This window comes from Perna viridis, chromosome 2, assembly GCF_037379345.1.
Source record: "Perna viridis isolate PV_CMFRI_1.1 ecotype Kerala chromosome 2, ASM3737934v1, whole genome shotgun sequence".
Lineage (NCBI taxonomy): Eukaryota > Metazoa > Mollusca > Bivalvia > Mytilida > Mytilidae > Perna > Perna viridis.
Window position 1 is genome coordinate 43,593,085 of NC_142446.1, and position 18,022 is coordinate 43,611,106.

Consider the following 18,022-nt stretch of genomic DNA (forward strand, 5'->3'; position numbering starts at 1 on the left):
TTGAATTGTTGTATTGCATTTTGTATGACTGATGTCACTTTTAAATCTTTTCCGAAATTAAAAAAAAAAACAAAACAAAACAAAAAAAAACAAACAAATTGAATACATAATATTTAAATAAGCGATCTTCTAATGAACACTTTTTGTTGACTTTTTCAGAGACTATTGAAAAATGCAATTTTAAATGATATAACGGAAAGTATTTTCCGAAATCGTAAATTATAAGTAATTAATTAAGCTTATATTTAGAACAGAAAGTGGTCAATATTCCAATCCTTTTCAACTCCTATATATATATTTGCAGTAATCAAATTGAATTGTTCCTTTCAAATACTTGTAGGATAATTTTTATCATTTTTTAAATATTTATATTTACTTTAAAATATTTGCGTATTTCGCATCTGGAAAAAAAGAAACTGCTTAATTTTCCTTGATTTTTTTACGAAGTAATTTTAAATGTTTGACATAGCTATACTTAAAATTAAAAAAAAATGATTAAAACTGCTTACATTCTTGTAATCTTGTAAATCATTTGCCGTAAGCTCAGTTTTACCTTGGTATTTGTATATATGTCTAAGTATTGTGCAGCCATTTCTAATCAAGACGCCAAAGTAGCAAATCTGGCGCTTTTTCTATGATGAAGACACAAACCAGCAAATATTTAGACCGTATAGCACATTCCCTCTGTTGGCACGCCCTCGGTAATTCATCATTGTCATATCGCGTTAAATTAATATCATACGGACGTTCAATTTCGAAAATTGTCTCACACTTTGAGATATTACTTTGTTATAAATAATACTGAAGTTGACTTATATTATTTAATTGGATACAAGCCTTCTGCTATTGTCCAAATCTTTAATATAAATATTTTTTTTATTCTTTTTTGCGAAAAAATATGTTTTTTTTTCAATCAAAAGTAAAATATTTTTGTTCAAAAGGAACATAATACTTTAAAGAAAGCTAAACTGTAAATGAAATTACATATAATGGCTTACTTAACTTTTTTGATTTTTAAAATTGCATCTATGATGTTGTATTTTTAGGATAACAGTATAAAATGGTATGTAACTTATAAATAATGACATTTTTTACTTTTATTTCATACTAAAGAAGTGTATTTTTGCCGCGAAATGTGTTACACAGCATATGGAATAATCAAGATAAATAGCTACATTGACACTCGGCACAGAATAAAAGAAAATATATTGTGAAAGGTCTCTGTTGTATAAATTTTCTTATTTGTTAATTCCTTTGTTTTTACTATGCTTCCTTATTACAATTTACGGTAAAATACGGAGATATGAATATGATATATTTTGGCTAACTAAATATGGGACCTTATGATAACCATGATATTAACATTAACTATAATTTTGGACAGCATGTTTAATGGCCGTTTAAATTGACCAAATCGTAAAATTGATTTTTGTATTCAATTCCGATTCACTATATTCAATAATATAAATAGAAATCGATTCTAATATCAAAACTACATTTGTGATTTGATGGATATGCACACTTTTCAGATCTTTTGAGGGAGAAAGAGGGGCCAAACTAAACCATCACAACTATGGGGTATGTTCAAACCAAGCACAAAGTCCTAAAAATGTTGAAGGAACCCTTTTACGGGAAAGTGTAGAATTTATCTTTATATCACATCAGTTTAGGAGTGTGAGAACATATATCCCAACATAAAGTCAACCATTAGCATTGCACACACTAATTGTACTAGCAGTCAGTCATTTTAAATTTCCGGAACACATTTGATTTACTTTTTTACATAAACAAGTAAAGAAATATTTCATATATCAACATTGAAACGGTGTGCCTCATGATGCTAATGTCAATAGCTTCAACATGTGAAATGGCGTATATAAATAGAGTTTTTTTCTAAAAGGTTAAAATGTTTGTAATATGGTTTTATTTCTTGATAATACTTCTATAATCTCTAAACTAATTCTTTCCATTTTATTTTCAACATTTTTGCTTGTATTAGGTAATGTTAAGAAATAGGACATCATACTCACTTCATCTTACATACTAGAGAACCTCGGACAATAAGCAAGGGAAAGTACTAACAACAGAAAATTTTAAAACACCATTGCTCCTATTTATGAAGCAAAGTAAAAGCTTTATATCTAAAAAACGAAACTGTTACCTTCTAGTTGGGTAGTTCTTAAGCCCATATCACTTTTGATGGGCAGTATGTTAACAAAATATATATATATAAAAAAAAAACTTTTTTCAAACCAGACCAGAGACCAGATACGCCGCATAAAAAGCCTTCTGTGAATATAATACCACGACTTTCAACACTTAAACATGGCCTGATGTTGAAAAAAGGCACAAGAATTTATCCCACATCCTGCATGCAAAACACGATGTTTTCCCAATTAATCGTGACCTTATGTTGAAAAAAGGTTCTTGTGTTTTCATGCAGTCTTTTTTTAAAAAAAATTATCATCTTCTTTTATAGCACTATATCAGTTTTCTCTTCCTGGTGTTCAAACTGATTAGACTTCTTGCTAAAGTTCAATTAGTTCTCCGAACTCTTCCTATTTGCGTACTTTTTTTAAAAGACATGTGTTACATTAATCGATTTTGGCAAAATTATCATTAATTATACCCCATTCATTTCATAAACAAAAGCGACCAATTATGAACTAAATTTAACAAGTTGTAAAATCCAGTGTTTAGGTCAAGGCTTTAACATGTAGTAAAGGGACGAATTAAAAAAAAACCAATTAAATATATTCCTTGCGCAATTATGTTTAAAAATTAGAACAAAGTTTGTTAAGTACGTTAATTTTTTATGTACTTGTTTTGAATAGCAAATTCAACAGCAAAATGTATAGAATTAGTACAGTACTGTTTTACTTTTCAAACAGAAGTTTAGTCAAATCAAAGTCAAAGGAACCGGTTAAGTAATTGCAAACTAATACAAAAATTCAACTCGAATGATTGTTGCAAATTTCCTTATGCTGTATACGTGTTTCGAGGAGTAACTTTTTCCCGCCAGCATTAGAACAAAATTCATATATAGTCCAACAGTAAATTGTACGCATGAAGTACTCATTGCAAATATATTTGTCATTGATTTATGATATAAATCGTGTCAAACAAGTCTGACTACTTTGCTGGGAATACCCTCGAGAACCTATGGTCCCCCAGCAATGCCCTCGACCAAGAAGGTTGTAGGTAAATACAAAAAAAAATGTCTCATTTATTCTATGAATTCGCTAAATAAAGTTCTATTATTATGTTTCTTTGATACGTTTAAAAGTTTCTCTATAAGCGCGGTATCCGGCTCGGGTAATTCATTTAAGCGTAATGTTACTGTGCACGAATTAGTTTTAAATTACTTATCGTACCTGTAAATTGCAAAACAAAACTTGCGACCGATTACAATAGATACAACTAGTGTAAATTCCATGGTTTTTCTGAAGATGTTTTGTATTCTTTCGGCCTTTACAAACATACTTTGCAGCAAAACCAAGTTGCTAAGGCACTTTCACTCAATTAAAAAAGCGTTTTCAATTTGCCTAAGATTTAAGGGCCGCTTTTGGTCTAAAGTACAAAATAAAAATAAATATCCGTAGAAAACGTTTTACTGTCACTATTTTAATTAAGTCAAGTTTTATTATGTTTAATTATTATGTATTTTATGAACAAACATGTGTTACCATTTTCTTGATCTATTGCATATCGTCTGGACTTATCATGCTGTCTGTTTTCCTGTCTGACCTGTATTTGTGGTTAGTAAAGGGGTCCATAAAGTACATCCGTTATGAACATCTATTCATTAATCTCGATCAAATCATAAGTCGACTAAATTCGAATATTAATAAATGAATCATTTTTGTGGTTTGAAAGGTTTTGGTGTTATTATCACGGCTGCATAAACATTTAGTAGATAAATATTAATTATTCAACTACTCTGCCAGGTGATCATTGTGTGGAACTTTCAAAGCAACCTTGCTCTATTCTGATCTTTATCCCTATAGTTATAGTAATTGTTACTTGGTCACCAGCTAATATTTAACTGTTTGATTAATAGCATAATGCCTTTGTTTGGAGAGCTATCAGAAAAGTGACCATTTAAAGATATCTCTTTATAATGTTGGTCTACTTCCCACGTCGCGGTTCATCCGATAAGAGAATGAACAGACATTTGCACGGTATAAGAAAGTCGATAAACAGATTATTGTGATGGTCGCCAAACCACAAACCCAGCCGACTTTCTTTCAGATACAAAGGTATCGTGAGTCACGATGTATTGTCAGTATCTGGTTCATACTTTGAACCACTTTAATAACACAGGTCATTTTATACTTGTACACGGTTAAGTTATACATTAATTTTTAACTATTGATCGAATAATTATCTGAATTGAGGCGTTACGTCAAGAAATTAAAATTACACCAATGTTGAGTTTGTTGTCAATGATTCTTGAGAAGGAATTGTGTTTTTGCACTATAAGGATTACAGTGCAGGCAACTCCAACTGTCAACTTATAGAAGGATTACAGGGGCAGGCAACTCCAAATGGCATTACCCGTCAATATTTGCAATATTAGCATTTTGAATTTATATTAAATAAAGAGTTTTGCAACATATGTAGACATCTTCTATTCAAAGGCAAACATTATTGACAATGGAAGACACCCTCTTTTGTACTAGCCGCTGCAGACAGGTCGTTTAAAATACTAGAGCAGTATTTAAACCTTTATTCCTCTAATGTCGCGTAAAAGCATTAATTTTTCGAAAGCTGCAAAAATACGCATTGATTGAGACAGGTTTCCACAGCGTCTAAATGTGTTCAAATACCGGACGAAATACAGAACTTGCTTCAAGTACAGGACTGATACAAACACAGAAATTGTATTCGCCAAACTAGATCAGTAAATCAAAAGGTAAAAATGATAATGTAATTTGTGAGTACATTGAAGTGGTCACATTATTTGATACTTGTATATAAGGTTTATTTATAGTACTATGTGTTGATTAAGTGTCATATTTGTATCACACTTGAATATGTAAGAACCGGCGTAAATATTTGATTGACTAGGAAAAAAGCTAAATATCATGTCAAATCAAATTGCAGATATTTACCATTTTCTTTTCAATTTTCAACCTGGATTTGTTCTAAAATTATACAAATTATTATGTCTATACTTTGATTTGATTAAATAATAACACAATGTTGATAAATCACCAAAAACAGATATAAATGCACCTGTCTAAACTAGTATACTAAAGTTGTAACCCTACTCCAATTCATCTTTTTTTTGGTTTTAGCGCCTAATTATAGTTGTCAAAAATTGAAAATGAAAATTTGACACTGCTATAGGAATACTAGGCTCTCGTACTCTTATCCGCAGGTGCAGATTTTTACACTTCATTGATTTTAACTTTAAATTCGACCGCAGGACTCATTTGTGGCTTTCTTTTGCTGGCAAGCACCTCATTTATGGACAAATTGTCTGAGTCATTTTCTACTTATTTACACAACTTTTATCACACAGATCTTGTTTTTAACTAAATGATATCCCTCAAGTTTTTATGTATATTTTCTCAAAAAAATTGAATTTTCTTACATCAGTAATAAATAAAATGTCTATTTGGTAATTGTTTTAATCGTTTGAAGCAGCATCTTGCTTTAATTGCAATTAACATTGATATAACCTTGTCATCCACAACTGTTGCATTTTACACTTAGACGTGTCTTTAAGGGGTTCTTTATAACGACCTTACCAAGGAGCTGCGTTCATGAAACGCATAAGTTAATTCAGACTTGGTAAAGTATTCATTTTGCTTTTGTTCTTTGTCGTTGAGAATTTTTTTTACAGTCATAGCAACTCTTGTAATTCAGTTCGTTGTGTTTGTTAGATTATCATTATTGAAAGAGTAATCAAGGGAACCAGGGTTATAGCGGTAATCAAAAGAATGTAATCCAGGGACGAAGACCAGACATGGAAAACAGACATACACAACAAAGAACATAAAGTAACTAAAATCATACATACAAAGTAACAAAAGCAAATGAGCAACTCGGCCTCCACTAAAAACTGGGAGCATGGACCAGGTGCACCGGTAGGGTAAGCGTCCTCTGTTTTTCTAGAAACACCCGCAAAGTTGCTCATAAAAAGTCAAGTCCGGGGTAGACAAACGAGGAAAGGAAAACTATGACCCGTTGGAAAGTTTACAACACATTAGCAGTTGTTTTTAATTTTGGATAATAAATACTTTTAGAAATATATAGTTAATTTTTTATATTGAAATCAAGAACATCTTTTGAAGATGTTGGGATATTTTTTCGTTCATGGTTTCACTAATGAAATAAGTCGCTCATTACAAAAGTATGTACTCTAGCAATTTCATTTAAATGACCAATAGCAACCATTGAATCTTTGTAAAAGCTGATCTACTTGTCCATGGCCATCTACATGTCATTCGTAAAACTGTTAATAGCACAAAAATTATTTTAGTTAAACTTACTTAGCTCTTTGATACCAAGTGTTGACATAAACTATCCAACTCTAGAATAACTTCCAATGACGTACCTTTTAAATGTAAGTTTTCATCTTTTCTTCTTATTTTTATTCAAAATAAGTTTCTTTGTAATTAAGGCTGCATGCGAATTTTCGCTTTCAGTGCGTTTATATATTATATATATACAATACGTTGGATTTAGTAATTTGTTCGTTTTCATCTCTGCTCGTCTTAATAATTAAGTACTTCTGAATGCTCTTTGTTCTTGTATATGTGTTTTAGCTGGTTATAAACATCAATTCATCAACTGACAGGTGATAGATAGGTAATTTTACCTTTGTTTTTGTTTTTTTTTTCAATTCGTTAGCAGTCTTAAAATAGTCATCTCTTGAATTGACGGCGTTTTTTTTTAACATTTATATGTTTTGCCGTTTTGAATAGTATATCATTGGTTTCAAAGCAGAGGACGCTTACCCAACCGGTGTACCTGGTCCATGCTCCTAGCTTTTAGTGTAGGCCGAGTTGCTCATTTGCTTTTGTTACTTTGTATGTATGATTTTGGTTACTTTATGTTCTTTGTTGTGTATGTCTGTTTTCCATGTCTGGTCTTTGTCCATGAATTACATTTTTTTGATTACCGCTATATTTGATTACTCTTTAAACATTTACCTATGTTTTTGTTCAGTTTTGAATAGTATATCATTGGTTTCAGTCACCAGGGCTTGTTTGTTGTGAAGAAAATTTAAATCTTGAGTTGATATTCTGTGTTATTCAAATTCACTCATTATTTTAAACTGTAAATATGGAATAGAAGTTTATAGCCTTTTCTTAATGAGTTTTAAGGAAATCATATTTTTTATATCTGACAAGAACAAAGTCAGGAAACTATAGCTCGAACACAAAATAGTAAAAACACATGGAATGTTAATACTCAGCAGTATTCAGATATAAAAATTCCAAGTATCTCTTAACACTAATGCTGATGAAGAATATCACTTAACCGAATTCATTGTAAAGTTACCATAATTTGGTGATGTTGAACATATTTTAGACATTTATTTATGTTTTGTCATGTTAGGAATTGTTTCCACGATCCATCATCTCGTAACAGTGATTGTTGACTATTATTTAGATGAATATAGAACGGTCTAATGATTAATTGAAGTAAGATATGATTTTACCTGATGAATTGAGGATATTTTTTTCTGTTTTCAAATTGATGTCTCAAATACATAAAGAACAAGTTAAACAACTTTTTTTCATAAAATAAAGTTTATTTTGTACAATTCTGAGATCATATTGAAAACTTTGACACCTGAACAAAATTAAAGTAAACAAAACAATGTCTATATACATGCACCATTACAAAAAAAAGTAGTAAATCACTAAGACAAATGTACAATACTTTCTGTAATTTGTGAAAAACGATGAAATGATTTCAATATTCCGGGTAGTAAGTACCTTAATACAACACCGGGAAGTTGCAAGTCTTTCTAAAGATAAATGATAGTAAGATACCCTTGACAAAAATACCAGTATTCAAACTGTTGGAGGTCTCAAGTGTGTAAACTAACATAGAAAGCATTCATATGCGACGATTGACTAGTTCTTAAGATGGTAAAAATGTCTAATTTGACTTTATGATAAGTCATAAAAAGTGTTCCGTATGTTATTGGAAACTCAGCAATGTTCACGGATAAAAAAATATTAAGATACAGCTGTGGATGTGTCTTGAGCAACAACATTTCCAGATAGTGATATGTTTCTTGGCCGATATCATTGTTTTTGGGGTATCAGTCCTTTTTAATGTATTGAACTGTGCTAGTGAAATAATTAATTATTCGTACTAGTTTATTAAAAAGTCGTACCAATAAAAAGGCAATTAAATACGTTTTACACACATTCAATTGAATTATTTTCAATACTGAAAATCAATGTTTCAACAAGTGTTTAAAAGACATATAATATAAAAGAACTATGACTTAACCATGAACATGTGTAATATCTAATTGATCTACAAAGTGATTAAACAATTCATTACTATGAAGCATACAATATGTTAATTTTAGATTTTAAAAAAAACTGAAATATGACACTTATGATTAAGGACAAGATACAAAAAGATCTTCCCACCTACTCTAATGATCATTATATTGTGGAGAACAATAAATAAACTTGTATTGTCATGTAAAGATTTAAAATGGCGGGAAACATTGTCTATAGTGACAAAACTTATTGTTTATTATATTTTGTCAGATCATGCTTGTCATCCTGTCGCATGGGGTAGCAACGGGGTCATCAGATCATTTCACAATCAATCTGTAATCTTGTATACAGTCACATTATTATAATTGTTCTATTATATCATGACGTGTCTAGAAGTCCAGGTTCATCAAATATTGGCGCAAAAATGTTGGCGACGCAATTATGGGTTTTAAGAATAGTCAGAAGCTGGGAAAGTTCAGTGCGTAATCTTCCGACTTCATCTTTTAATTCTTTGTTTTGGGCCTCCAGCTCAGATGTTGCCTACAAATGAAAACACATGACAAAATGCATATACGTAATTCACCCAATTTAGTCGTCAAGTAGTGGTTAACTTAAAGGGACAAAAACAGAAACAGTTTTGATTAAAGACAGAAGTCTTAAAAGTCGCTAATCGTCAAATATTCTATGCCACTGATTTTGACCAAAATGACCCGAATAGCTATATGCTCAAAAATCGGTGCACTTCCTCTAGAATATTGGTTCCCTTGATATAATTACTCTTTCGTAATCGTGATGATCCCGAATGTTTCTCGATCAAAACAACCAGGAAGTGCGAGTAATGTTTTTTTTTCTACAAAATTCTCTCAATCTTTTAGCGATCTTTGGGTCGCTTATGACCAGGGAACCAGATAAGGAACAAAATTAAACAGCTATACATACATACATCGGGGCCCTAAAAATGTATATGACCTATACATTCAATTGTAACGAGCCCTTGTGTCTGAATCGGAAATGGGTAATGTTCAATGCTAACCGATCATTTCATCTTTTGGTGTAAACCTCCAGTTCTCTCACGTAGAGCACATGTGTATGCTATTTAAGAGGATAATTTCGAATTCTTATGAAGCTAGAATAATGAAGCTATGACGGTAAACACGGCACCGATCAGCAGCTTCATTTGTAACATATAATTATATGTAAATCATATGCGAATGTAAAGAACTGAAATTACGACTGCAAGAAGTCGTTAATAATATTAGCGATTTAAAAATTATGGTATTAATGATTTGATCACCGAACGACATATACTTGTAAACGATATAAATAAATGCAATGTAATATTTTTTTATTGAAAATACAATCGCTAAATTTTGATGTAAATACCTGTTCTAGTCGGTCTGTTTCACTCCTCTTCCTCTCTCTGAATTTCTTAGCGGCTCTCCTATTTTGCTCTCTTCGTTTCTCTAATTTTTTCTGTTCATCAGGTTCAAGCTACAAGTAAAAATATTTTTAGCGAAGATGCAATACGATGAAGTCAACAAATGAGTAAGTTAATTGAAACAAATTGTCATTCTTTAATTTCAGGAGTGTCTTTGATCTAAAGTTGGATTATTTTTTGGGGGGATCAAGGGTTTATTGATAAGATTTTATAAAGGTTCCCTTTGGGTCTTTGTTCGGTATTAAACACTTACGTTTTTGTTACGATCTAGTATGCAAAAGTGAATGGTTACTGTTACTCTTGTTCAAATACAGAAATATTTCTTAAATTCGTAAGAAGGTAAGGGAGCAAACCATCCAACCATTGTAGTAAAAATTTTAGTATTTTACCAAAAAAAAATAAGATTAAATAATTATTGCTTAACTTTGTGATTCTGTCTTTTGGACAGCATTTAACATTTTTACAGAACATTCGATATATATACATTGAGGAACATCTTTGGAAGTGTCGAAGTACTAGCCTTCACAGTTGTGCTAGTGGTATTTTTAGTCGTTGAAAGTTCGAAAATTATCATCCATTTTGTATTCATTTTTATCTTGGACCACTATCAATCAGCATGATAGCACTTTCGCCCGATAGGGAGAGCCTGACATTGATAAGATAATGCGTCCCTGTCACCCCATCATGTCCTTTCTAATTTAGGTCAAACCTCAACGAGTTCAAATAAAACAATTTCAAAACGCAATTTCAAGAGACAAAAAGAGCTGGGATGTCTGCTTTCATTTTCGTTTTCAAAGTTTTACACCTCATAAAAACCAGCAAGTTGGAACTATTACACAATTATATATTAATTATAAGCCACAATTTTTCATTACTTATTATATTCTTACAAAGAGACTTAAATTTGCACTTTTTACTACATGTTTTGACAACAAAATACGTCGGTCCTTTTCTTAAATTAATTGTTCTTCGTGTATTTATCATCTCCAAAGCAAGGATGACCTAGAGCTACGTATACTTTTTTGAAGAATGAAACATACGGATGATAATTTGAACAAATTGAGGAGAAGTTTCTCATTTGAACTTGATAAAATAAACGATTTAGTTTTTATTTTGCAGGAAGATTTAATTTTATTGTATAATTTTCAATACTATATTTCAATTTTGTTCGGTTATATTCAATAAAAGGAGGAAAATTTTGTGGTTTTAAACTGTTCTTCCTTGTATTTCAATACTGAAATGTATCATTGTTTCCTCTTTCCTCATGGTCTTGATGTTGGAGGCGTTTATATGTGCATGTTTTCTTTGCATCTTGGGGTAAGATATCTTCATTTTCTCTGTTATGAATAAGATTTGTTTTTGTATTTTTTTTTTTCGCATACTAATTTTCCTATAATATTTTCATTCAATTTAATCTGCAAAAGTTTAAACAAACTGTCTGGCTTGTCACCCATTTTCCATCAAAGTTCTTAGAAAATTCTCCTTGGGTATGTGTATTTAAGATGTGAAATACCTAAAATACATACAACATTGCTTTATACGACATGTAAATAAAACAAAAGAACAAAAACATTGTATCTAAGCAATGTTTTTAAAACTTGATGCAACTTTAGAAAATGAAACCTTATGATTTTTTTCACATTTTAGACAACAGTTGTATCGAAATGTAAATGGAAAGGGTTTATGATACACATGATTGTCTCATAAAGGTGGTATTTGGACAAAATAAGTTGGTCCAAGCTTTAAACATGGAAGCAAAGAAAAAAGAAAGGTTACACTCTAAATAATTATTAGAATGAATATTTGTACGAAATAAGTGCTTATAATGGGAGGGAAGGAAAATGAAGTCAGACGGTAAGTGTTTAGTACCAAGGAATACATATAAAATATTGTGCAACAATTGGGCTATTGTTTGTTGAAAGTAAAAGTTCTCAGAAGTTTCAACAGATTAGTATATCAACAGATCAGTTACATTTTGATTATTTCCTTACAAGATTTAAATCCCATTGTAGGTCTGTCAATGTCCTAAGATAGCGTAACGGTAACCCTGTTTTAATCTTAATATAATCATCAAGGTACATTTTAAAAGTAATTAAGTTATATTTTTACAACCAGATAATTATAAATGATCATTTTGAAGATCTCTTACCGTTTCAATTTAAATGTAAATATCTTTCAATTCCAATATTTGCAAGGGATAATACAAGCTAAAATGTGTCATAAAATACGGTAGGATGTAGACTAAGAAACGATAAGTACATAACATCATTTGTGCGTAAAAACAGAAACAGAGTCCAACTCATAACAAAGGATGTAGTTATTACCGTCTCTCGAAATAACAAAATAAGGCACCGTTTCTGTCGTAAGAGCCAGTGCCAACACTAAGTGTATACAATGTCAACAACCGGCAACACGCAACTTCGTGTGTCTTGGTAACAAATATAGCAAATTGATTTAGAAATTAATTCACACTGTACACTCGTACTCAAAGTGGGTTGACAAGCCTTGTTAAGTGCATAAAGTACATAAAGTGCCATATTGATGTTTTCGAAAAAGAAAATTTGTTAGTCAAATTGCACCTAATATCAATCAACATGCCAATTAGTTTATAATATTTACTATTGAAAAGGCAATGAAGTCGAATAAAGGCTTTACTCTAAGGAAAAGTACAGTCATTGCGGGCAACTCGTTTATCGCTGGTTGCGGTTAAACCTATCCCTGTACATTCCTAAAACATTACTATCTCTAACAAGCTTTATATATCTTTTGGTGTTTGGGATAATAAGTTCTATTTCACGGTAAGACTTTGATTTTTCTCCTAAATAAAATCATAATGTTTTCACTCAATATTCCGGATGGTTTGTTGCAAGATGTCTGACCTTTTAAAACAAATATAACAGTCCTAACCTGTCGCTAAGGTTTTCTACTTCATACATGTATGTATTACGATGCTTGACTTGTAAAGTTAGTGTATCCATTTACGTAATTAATTTACGTAATCGTAACTTGACACAATTATAAAAGGTACATGTGTGTGATTTACTACAAAGTTTATGAAGATTACAACAAGTTGTTCATTTAAAAGAAAATAGTAAAAGGCATGTGTTTTGATATGCATGTGATGAGATTCATATTACTTGAACATGTGTAAATATTCTGAAGACAACATTTGCTTAACTCATTAACTTACTTTTGCACAGTTTAATAAAATCATCAAAGAAATAAAAGATATTATATGAAACTTACTGCATTATCGATCTTCTAGAGTCATTGTCATTTTCTTAAAAAATCTTCCATTTTTTCCAGTATTGGATTTCGCAATGTAAATAATTATAAATAGGAAACGATATACACCTGTAATTTCATCATTTGTAAAAATATCCAATATGTTTACCTATATACTTATTTTACCTGATGAAGAATTTCTCTAGTATATAATTAATGCTGACTTAATTTTTACTGCTATCGAATCATGTTTTGTATCTAATGGCATTATTTATAAAGACAAATCGAGTAAATTTACTCTCGAATCATGTTTTATAAACCAATGGTATCATTCGTAAATACAAAACCAGCTTAATGATTGCATAAATTTCCATAAGATTCAAGAAGATTTATACTTTATGAAAATGCCATTTTACCCTTTTGTTCAACACACCTTTTGATTTTAAAATACATTGATTTCATTCTTTCTAAACTTTCGGTTTTTTAATGTATTTACAGAAAAAAAAATTAACAGATTTTCAGTGTATTGATATTTTTCGAAAAAAAAATTCACATAGTATGCATATTTCCAAAATTTCGTTTCATGAAAAAGGAGAAATTGTGCTTTTGATACTTTCTTTTTCAGGAAGTTTTGATTTCTTCCTTTGATTGATAAATTTGAAAGCCACAAATAATATTGTTTGAAGAACAAATAAAAATGGATATACGAAATACATTTCACCACTTATCTAATAAAACAAAACAACAACCACGCTTCATGATATTTTAAAAACAAATTCTAATTTCATTTTAATACGTACTTTTTTAATTAAGTTTTTTTGGTTTATTTTAGCTTTAATTCTGTTAAGTATGGCAGAGTTTTTTCAAGATATGATAATTATTTAAAAAAAAACAACTTAGTTCCCAATAACAAAATATTTCTCTCACTAGGTTATGCTTAAAGCATTTCAAATTACGCAATGTACCAGAAAAGTGTTATTTTTTTTGTAAAATGCCTTGTTCAATAGATTTGATATCAGAAATATTCTGTGTTATCCTACTCATAAACTGGCCTTTGTGTTTGTTTGTTTTTGTCTGTCTGTTTGTTTGTTTATTTGTTTTGTTGTTTATTTGTTTATATCTTTCTTCCCTTTATTCTATTTTTGTTGTTTTGGTTTTGTTTATTTGTTTTTTTCCTATGTTCATATTGTTATTTAAAAATACCGTATGGTAAAGAAAAATGCAAATTTGTTTTGAAGTTCCGAGATGTTTTATTCTCCACACAAGCAAAATACGATATTTTTAATACAGATTTGACCAGTATAAATGGAATAAATACTTCTCGGCAACAAGTTTACAACCTCTTTACAGATTGACAAAATACTATCGACATGAAGTCTATCGATTTCTCCACAATTTTTTTATTTTGATGCCAAAATTATAAATGATGTACAAAAATGACCTCTGAAATCAATAAATCGTCTTTAGTGTAGTTCTTTCAGATTTGTGGTTAATAATTAACTATACTTCAAAATTACACCAAACGCATTAAGTAAAGAAAAATAATTCCTTAATTAACTGTAACAAATTTTTGAGTCGAGGACCAAAAAAAAACATGGTCCATATCCATAAGCATTGGATGGACTAGACACCATACACATTCTCAAAAACACATTGAAAAGTTAGGTTTTATGCATAGGGGTTACTATTTGTGATAACTTTATTTTATGGGGAAGAGTAAAAAATTGCATTTTTCCTTAAATGAAGTACTTAATGCACCGTGTAACTCCTCTTTTGTTTGACCAATGTTTAATGTGTTCGTCAAAGCAATCCTCTAATTTTCCAGACCATATACAGTTAGACGAGGGTATTTGTATTACTTTTGTAAGAAACATAAGTTTAGAAAAACAATTTCAAAATATTTTTTGTCTAGAATTTTGTAGCACATGAGAAAAAAAAATTCAGACCAAAAAAAAAAAAAAATAAATAAATAACAACTGAAAATTTTACTCAAAGATATTGATAAAAATAAGCTGTCTGGCTATGTTATAATAACCTTAACTTTACTCTTTATTCTCTGTATTATATTACTATCGATCTCTTAGCGCTTTTGGGGACAAAGTATATCTGTCGCTTTGATGCAAATTTATATGTATTTATAGCTACCTCTATCAATTCATGTAATTACCCAGAATAATTGTTTGACATATAAATGATATAGAGTTTTTGGGGTTTTTTTTGTTTTTGTTTTTGGTTTTTGTTTTTTTGCTCACGAAAAGGGACACATTGCGCAAATGCCAATAACTAAACTATCAAGCAGAAAGCGATTAGATAAAAGTAACATTGTCGATTATTTTTAACAAACCATTTATAGCAAATTAGCAAATGCAAAACAAAGCCTAAGAACACAATAGCAGGCAGGGCATATGACAAAGAAATCAAGCACATGGAAAGAAAAGCAATAACAATTTAAAAACCTTACCTTTTTCTTAATTGGTGGTGGTGTCCTTACAGGCTCTGTATTAAGTTCCTTCCCCTCCTGATGACATTTTGCCAGAATCTTGAATTTCAATTCTTCCTTCAGCAGCGGAGCTAACGTCCCAGTTTCCATGCACTTAAACTGTGCCAGTGCTAATGTCTCATCCCCATCGTAAAAGACGTCTTCATCTGGGGCATTGTTGTTATTGTCAAAAAATTTGTTTTCACCATACATGTTATCTGCCAGCATATCGCAAATTCACAAGTAGTAATTTTCACGACAAGTTGTAACTTTACAATACACCGATCAGCTGATAGCGTAAATACAACTGCCAATTCCCGCGAAATCTCGAGTGATGACGTAGTCTCGAAGAACAAATCAGACAACTCAGCCGTCGTGGATACAAAGTCTTGTGCTTCTAAAAATATTCATATGTGTCATAATGTTAATAGTACGTCATGCCAAATGCTACAAGTGAGACAGTGCCAGAATTATTGTAATATTCGAAGGGAGGTTTTATTACTTTATGAAGTTAATTTCGTCTGCAAAAAATCACTGACATGCACTCTGAACTTCAATTTGCGTAGTTTTTCAAACAAAGGAAAATAAATTATGATCATGAAGTGTTTTTTTCCGCCAAGTTAATTATAGATCTAAATCAGACATATATTTAAAAGTTATTTAAATCATATACCTGAACGTAAGCTTTAACTACTGTCAAAACGGTACACATATGGCGCACGTGGGTTTATTTACAAACAAATACCTGTCATTGCTTGTCGTTTACAAAGCAAAAGGGGCACAACTCGAATTTTAAACTAAATTTTGAATTGACAGTTTATTTGAGTTTACAATCATTGACCCGAATGACGATTATCTTTTAAAGCCTACAAGATAAGAAGATTGAAAAATTAAAACGCTTAAACTGATACACAACTTTGCGTCAAAATTAAAAGTATTGTTTTGCAGAATACAATAACATTTTAACAGTGTAGAAATTGACACGTTCAACGTCAGTTATGTTGATCGACTAAAGTTTATTGATCGGTTATATGAGTAATAAGAACATCATAGTAAAAGACGCGCGTTGCGAGTTCTAACATCTGTGCTTGTGACTGGTCATTGGTTAGGGCGTCGGCTGTGGTTGAAAAATGCGTCAACCCTCGGTGACAAATCTAAAAAGTGTAAATCCCCATGACTGATAAAAGTGATCATCATTGACTATTGTATTTTACCTGCCTTGACACACTATCATGCAAATTTACCTGAATTAATATACATATGAAAATACGACAATGTAATATGAATATATTTATTGAATGACTTAATTTACCAGCATAAATTTTTATAAAATGAAATTGTTATAGTAACTTCATGTTTTGTGAGAGGTAACAGTGCAACAAATAACATTAGCATAACGATCAACGAATTATTTTAGGTATTTTAGTACATAAAAAATGAAAAATTGATACTCGACTGTATAATTAATGAAAGAGACACACCCTTGTAACAAATAAACGGTATAGGAGGTGAATGTATCCTCTGACAAGGATGAAATGCGTTTTGGAGATTGATTAACTCCCTTTATCATTATCTAGTTGATTAACATGGACAGGACATAGCTACCGCTTTGGGACAGGACATAGCTACCGCTTTGAATACTTTTTTGTTTTTGTTCGTGAGATATGAGGGCATGTATTACAAAGGAACGATGAAAATGATGACGATTGTTATTATAATTTTGCAAATTAAATTGATTCATATTGTTAGTAGTCATACATTAAAGTAAATCAAATATTTAATTTGCCAAAAAACAACAACAATAACAATAAAAACAACAACAACAACAACAACAATCAACTAGCTTTTTGAACAAAGACTTTGAATTTCTAAGGTGACAAGTATCGAATCATGAAACTAATTAAAGCATCAAAATTTTCCTAAAATGAAAACACAGAAAGCCTCAGGTATATTTGCCACAAAATGTGACAACTGTTAATAACAATTAGGCCTTAAAAAATACCAGCTTTACGACATAAAGAACCTATCGGTTAACAACACTTTGTTCTATCTTAAATGCATCGGCTAAATAAATGTAACAAAATTACATTTAAGTGATGACATACATTAAAATGAAATAAATCATGTCGTGAAATATACCACAATAGCTAAACAAATGGTGCCAAAAATAATAAAACATTTGTCACAAATTGTACGTGTAATCATTTATTAGGATATTTTTATACAACAATGTTTAGAGAACAGGATTTAATACAATTATAGGATAAAGACCTATCAGGTGATGAACCAGGGGTACCTATGGAACCGAATCAAAACAGTGTGAAATAATAATGATTGTACATCGTCTGAATATAGCTGAAATATTGCTACTCGGACGTTAAACCCCAAAGTACCTTAAAA

General features: G+C 30.7%; 1 protein-coding gene and 1 long non-coding RNA gene across 2 annotated transcripts in view; one reads left to right on the forward strand and one right to left on the reverse strand.

The window, feature by feature from the left end:
- LOC148625228 (uncharacterized) overlaps window positions 1–18,022 on the forward strand; it is a 37,875-nt gene that overhangs the window by 1,987 nt on the left and 17,866 nt on the right. The window contains exons 2-3 of the long non-coding RNA XR_015919878.1: window positions 1,047–1,063; window positions 1,530–1,578. This is a non-coding gene — a long non-coding RNA (uncharacterized LOC148625228). The remainder of the gene's footprint in view (window positions 1–1,046; window positions 1,064–1,529; window positions 1,579–18,022) is intronic.
- On the reverse strand, window positions 7,753–16,085 carry LOC148625229 (uncharacterized). Its single transcript, XM_088568625.1, has 3 exons — window positions 15,605–16,085; window positions 9,864–9,971; window positions 7,753–9,020 (listed from the first exon to the last, which is right to left on the reverse strand). Exons 1-3 carry the CDS (start codon window positions 15,848–15,850, stop codon window positions 8,859–8,861), a joined length of 516 nt encoding a protein of 171 aa, XP_088424751.1. The 5' UTR covers window positions 15,851–16,085; the 3' UTR covers window positions 7,753–8,858.

What these genes read in the sequence shown, in the direction of transcription:
- LOC148625229 (XM_088568625.1), bottom strand. Translation starts at nt 15,850, where the DNA reads ATGCTGGCAGATAACATGTATGGTGAAAACAAATTTTTTGACAATAAC. An exon ending in CACCACCAATTAAGAAAAAG is followed by an intron (nt 9,972 to 15,604) that starts GTAAGGTTTTTA and finishes TTTTACTTGTAG; the next exon opens with CTTGAACCTGATGAACAGAA. An exon ending in AAACAGACCGACTAGAACAG is followed by an intron (nt 9,021 to 9,863) that starts GTATTTACATCA and finishes TTTCATTTGTAG; the next exon opens with GCAACATCTGAGCTGGAGGC.